Genomic DNA, 6447 nt, shown 5'->3' on the forward strand with positions numbered 1-6447 from the left:
TATATATATATATATATCATTCAGTCTGTCTGCCAGAAATCATTCAATTAATCAGGAAAGGAATAATAATAAATGAAACAAGCAAGATATCTGATGACTGACTGGTTACTGGTTACTAGTTTAGTGACTGACTGCTTCACTGACTTGTTGGTCATATGACTGGCTGAGCTGTTAACTGCATTGTTGATTGACTGTCTAGTTGGTTGGTAGTTGGTTTGAATTGTGATCGCAGGCTAATTTTTTATTGTCAGCTTGTCATGTTGCAATTGATTCATCCGTTAATTCGGTAATTATCATTTCAGACAAAATGATTGGTTAACATCTGGCCAATTGGGCTCTAATTAACTAATCAAGCATGATTCATTATTGTGATCACTATGCCTATAAGTCTTGTGTGTGTGCGTGTGTGTGTGTATGTAAGTGTGAATCTTTCTTACCAGCTGGTTTTGTACTCCTTAGGTTGCAGATTCGACACTGAGAGTTTCTAACAGGCTGGCCTGGTACATGTTCCACCAGCTTACAGGACATCTCTGGACCCGATGAACCACAGGTAGCATTAGCTGTTATATCTGCCATGGACGCCAGGTTCAACACAGCAGGGAACAGTCCTGGAAAGAAAACAAAAACAGGCAATTACAGTAAGAATAATAACAAATAAATTGATGATGTCTGTTAGACATATAGATACAGCAGCTTTTCTCTTTCTAGAGTAAACAAAACAAATGTTAAAAGATGTAATATTTGTTGATGCTTGACACACACAGAAATGTTCAGTTCCTTTAAATTCATTATACATCACAAAGATGTACCTATTAAGTTGACATTTGAATACACACAGAAATTGCACAAAGTTCAGCTTAATTGCGTAGTAAGACCATCACTAAGCACAGGTTCAAGTCCATTTAGAGCAGTTCAAATGAGGTTGCTTTCTTCTTTAAAGCAAAGAAACTGCCTAAATGGAGTGCAGTAGGGGCCATTAGGAACATCCAGCACATCCTGCTTTGCATACAGGTTTTGTATTTCATTCAAATCATTAAAATTTTGTCGCTTTCTTTGTGTAGTCTTGTAGTGAGCCAGCTAACGCTTGTATGTCCGTTGTAGTTTGGTTAGAGTAATTACCATGGAACATGAGGGGGAGGGCAGGGGTTTTATACCGTCCAAGTTAGTTAATCTGGCTGTATTTTCAGTACAGTCTAATGCATTTAACATCATTTACCCCCCACAGATAACGAGAGCCGTATTCACTTTATCTTTGGATAAAAGAAGCATACAGAGAACTTTTGGCCATCTTTCAACTGCGGACTTAGGGCAGTCTAATGCCACTATATCAAAAGACTATTCATTTGCATTATGTTGCTCAAGCATTTTTTTTTTCCATTTCCTGTTCATGGATATTTCTCACTGCTGCCAGAGAATGTAAACTTGGAGAGAACATATATTATGGAATCTTTTTCCAGGATATTGTTGGAAGCCATCAAGTCAGTTTTACTATGCAAACATTACTTTGCTTTCCTACATAGAATAAAAAATCTCCTTAAAGACATGAAAGTAGCACATCTCAAATTTTCAAAATCTCCATGAGAAAACAAGTATATTATATTTAACTATTGGAACCATGTGTCTACAACCAAGGGAAGTGTGCTCTAGTCATGAGGGGCTTACTAAAGCAAAATCAGGGTGAACCTCTTTTCCTACCATCCTGGGAAAAATAACACACGTACTGTAATTTTTATCAGTCACAGTGGCTGTATTTGATATTTGGGTTGCAACTAATGATTATTGGATTTTTCACTTATTTTCTCCATCAATTAATAGTACAATGAAGCCAGAAAATACTGAAAAAAAATACTCAGTTTCCAAAAGTTGAAATTTAAATAGCTTGTTTTGTCTTACCAACAGTCCCAAACCAAAAGATGCCTTACCAACAGTCCAAAAGCAAAAGATGTCAAGCAAAGTTGTGGAATTTATGCTCAAAAAATGATTTTAACAATCAATTATCAAAATAGTTGATACCAATATTTCTGTTTACTATTTGATTAATCATCAAATCCTTGCAGCTCTACTTGCTATAGAATAGAAATGTAATATTTTCCTCTCATATCCCAATGAAAATGTATCAATAAATAAAGTACACATGTATCATATTGTACTAGGAGCCAGAGAGCTCTAAAGAAAACATCATTATTTACGTCCACATGTCATCACCACACAAATTCACAATGAGACTGTATTTTTTCCAGCTTCTAGGCGCGACTCCTCTGTGTTGTTCCCATAGTAAAAGCACATTAGTCTCAGAGTTAATGGCAAGCTTGTCAGACTAAAAGTACTGGAATGCTCAACATACTGCTCACATGGTTCACATTTCCTGTCTGGCAAACACACACAGACCAACACGTGCATGTTACGTCACATATCTTAGTCCTGGTTTAAGGTCACCCGATTTTAGTTAAACAACAAGTGCACTAATATGCAAACATAAACAAAGAGACACATAAATGTACAATAACTGTACACAAAGGAGACAGACAGGGAGGCGCATATCATACAGAGGAGAAGTACTTGTGAGAGTGTAGACGGTGTGTGTGCCCAGATGTGTCCAGCTGTTTGGCCAGGTGTCAACACTGATGAACTGTGAAGAACATCTGAGAGTCTCTCTCACACATGTGTACACATTCTCACACAAATATTCACAACATATCATATACACACTGAGTCACGCAGTGAAACACACACACTTCCAAACCACTCAGTAATATCTGAAAATCTACACCACTGAGGGACTCAAGATTTCCATAACAGGGTTCTCACAAAGGAAAAGTTCTCACTGAGTAAATTTGACAAAAATTAGTTGCAGTTATACTTCTACAATTGTGTATAATACTAATTGACTATAGAGCACATTTACATTCAAGACTCCACTAATTAATACTTTAAATATTAACATATCTAATATTATTTAAGTTAAATTCTTCTTTTAGCCATTTCTAGCTCACTATTTAATTTTTATGGCACACACAACTACTGAGTTTCACTACTTTTCAAAACCCCCTTATGCCTTGATTCCACCAGACACAGCTCTATGACATTGTGTCTGCTGTGCTGTTTTGGTCCATCCTCCACATGGCTTCATGCCCCCACCAGGAGTGTGTCAGAAGCGGAGTGTTTTGCCAGCTCCCACTTTTATTGACTTGCCCTGATTCAGTTGATTTGGTAATTCTTCCTTGGTTTATGTGCTTCTACTGTTTTTACAATCATGGGTCTGCCAAAGGTGTTTTATTTTGAAAAATGACCAGATATACGCCAGCTCTGGTGGCTGTGTCGCAGCAGGAACCAGATGCAGCTGTGCCAATAGTCTGTAAATCCGTGGGTATAACTGCTAGTAGCTATTCAGCATACTTGTATGCATTCCTTTGAATATTATAATCCATTTCTGCCAATAGATACTCTTAAATGTTACAAACTGGACCTTTAAGATATTAAATTCAGCATTGTTGCAGTTTGATTTTGTAGGCAGGTTAAATTCAAACACAAACAAAGAACACTGCACAAAATTACCCAACAGACGAGGTTATAGTCACTCATACCACAATAATCACAGTGCTTAATTCCCAACTCCTTCTTTAAAAGAAATAGTCTAAGAGAAATTGCTCTTTCTTTCCCTCAGCGTGAATATTATAATGATAATAAGGCTGCTTTTTCTTCATGTTGTATAAATAGTCTTTTCAGTTCCATCTTTTCATTGTGGAAGCGTTTTTGGATGGCTCAAGATTTTAAGTCTGATATTTGGCCCACATCTCAAAGACTCACTCAGGTCATTGGAGAGAGAGTTGAACTCTTTTCATTGTGCTCTTTTGTTCAGCGTATTCCCAATTTGAATGGTGACAGCAGGCAAAAGATAAAGCTCTAAAAAGAAAGCATGCAACAGCATGTAGGACCCATATATACTGATGCCTACTGGATCTATTCCCCCATGCACCTATTAAAAGAGCAAACAAAAAGTGTGCACAATCTTGTTATTATGGTGTTGTCTGTAACCAGACTTTAGTACAAAACAATATCTTAGTTAAGGCCTTAATACAAGATCAAAACAGGTGCTTTGATGAACATATTTCTCATGGTCTTTCTCCACACCGTTTCTAAGCAGTGCTTTCTGCTTCTGCCAGGAAATCAAGCCAACATCCTGCTCGTTCCTGGGTTCTGATCCACAACTCCAGCCAGATACAAATGTGTGTGGAAAATCTTTAATAGTGTCATTTTACCTTGATTTGAGATGGCTAATACCTTAAGCTTCATATAAGTCCAGCGTGTCTGATTTCACAAAGGACTCAACTGGGAACGTAATTTGTTCCAAGTGTATCCAGGTTTTGGTTTGCACCAGTTCCATCTCTTTCAATCTCGTTGCCACATTCTGGTATAGCATTAAACTCTTGCATGCTCACATAGCACTCATTCCTATTCCTATATTAATGTAACACATATTTTATTTTCATTTACTGAGACGTGTTGCATTATGTTAATCTCAGAAAGAAAAAAAGCTGATTGCATACATATTGTACTTCATATTCTGAATACACAAAGTTACCCCAATCAGACATTCCAGGTTGTACTACTCTTTTATATATAGCCTGATAATCAGACTGAATTGACACATTGTCATTTCACTGACGTTGTGTTCATATTTGTCTTTTTCTGTTTGGGTGCAGGACTTTTTAGTCATGCTAGAGACATGTCAGTCCACCACTTTGTTCAAGGCTGAAATATCTCAAGTATTAGATGGTTTTCACTTAATTTTGTGCAGACATTAATGGTGCTCACAGGATGAAGTTTACTGACTTTGGTAATCCCCTGACCTTTTGGTTGGCATTTATGGTTCTAAGGACAACCTAAGGATGAATCTCCATAAAACTGAGTACAGACGAATTAATTGTAAGAACCTTTCATTTAGCACTACTCTCAGGTCAAGTTTGTAATTTGTCCAATACTTTGGTTTATGACCAAAAAATAATTGCATTCCATCAGCCTCAGCTGTACTTTGTGTTTAGTGCTAATTACCAAATGCTAATGTGCTAAACTAAGATATTAAACATTATACCTGCTAAATAAGCAAGGTAGCATTGTCATTGCGAGCATGTTAGCATTTAGCTCAAAGCAGTAGAACTCTTGAGGCACGATCACACCTGCGTGAAATTAAGCCCGGCAAATACTTGTCTCCCATTCACTTCTATTCCACGCAAACAAAAGTGAAAATAAAACATTTGCCTTCATGGGCAAAGTAAATTTGCATCTTCGCTTTGTGTGGAGTCAACTTTGTTGGATTTGACCAGCAAAATCAAGACTCCACTTGCACTGTCCAAATTCAGCACAAGGTAGGAATTTCACACGTCTTATTTTGCCCTGACCATCAGTAGTGAATGCATAGTAGCATGAAGCTGCTTTTCAGTTTCTTGGCTTAATGTTTGTCATGTCAATCCAAAAACTATTTCAATTTCAAGAGTTATTTCTGCAAGTTGACTTAAAACAACCTGAATAGCTGAATTGAATGTGAATTGCTGACAAAATTGGTGATGTGGGCAGCAATTCAGAGATCTAAAAATCAGGCTGGTCAATACAAAGAGAGCCTAAATTAGGTAGTGTTTCATTCAGACTCAGTTGGCTGTCATAGCAACTTCTTAGCACCAACTTATTTGTTGGGAGAATCTGATCATGTGTATGACTCTGACTTTGGCTACAGATAACACTTTTTCTCTCTTGCCTTTTATGTTGAACAATAAGGTGAGATAACAGCAGAGAAATGGAGAGGGCTGGCTAAAGACAGGGTTCAGATTTCAGATTCACTGAATGACAAGGACACAATGACTGTCTGCCTACGGCTCTGCGGCTGCCACACACACACACACACCCACACACACAAACCACACACACACAACTCACCACTCACCACAGCCTAGCTTCAGGTTCAGTACCTTTCCAGCTATCTTCTCTCTGCTCTTTGATAACCACCCGGCGTCTGTCTGTCTGTCTGTTGGCCTCTCTATCCCCCGTCTACGCTCTGTTAACCGGATGTCTCAGAGGATTTATACAGGCACTAAATTATAATACTTTCAAAATGTATAAGTATACCCAATGACAGCTGGGCAATGTCATTGCCAAATAACTTGTTTCAGCACCTTAACACTGTTTATAATGCAACACCTTTTAGAAAGGTGGGCGATATATTTACAGACTGAGTGAAATGAATAGTGGCTGTTGGGTCATCACATCTTTCTTGAATGTTCCTGCATGTATCTTCTGAAAATTGTCACATTGTATTATAATTAAATAATTAAAAGTATATATCAATATAAAGATATTTGAGGGGAAGGAAATGCTAAATTTGAGTTTGTTAAACATCAACCAGCTTGAAGGTTCAACCTTGACCTTGTCACAAGATTTGTCTAGAGCTTTCAG

General features: G+C 37.6%; 1 protein-coding gene across 1 annotated transcript in view; it reads right to left on the reverse strand.

The window, feature by feature from the left end:
- lama2 (laminin, alpha 2) overlaps positions 1 to 6447 on the reverse strand; it is a gene marked incomplete in the record, with an annotated part of 177548 nt that overhangs the window by 139289 nt on the left and 31812 nt on the right. Inside the window, 1 exon segment of the mRNA XM_035679280.1 lies at positions 438 to 608. Within this exon segment, the coding sequence (XP_035535173.1) occupies positions 438 to 608 (171 nt within the window).

This window comes from Morone saxatilis, unplaced genomic scaffold (assembly GCF_004916995.1).
Source record: "Morone saxatilis isolate NCDOM2014 unplaced genomic scaffold, NCSU_SB_2.0 Contig7, whole genome shotgun sequence".
In the NCBI taxonomy this organism is placed as follows: domain Eukaryota; kingdom Metazoa; phylum Chordata; class Actinopteri; family Moronidae; genus Morone; species Morone saxatilis.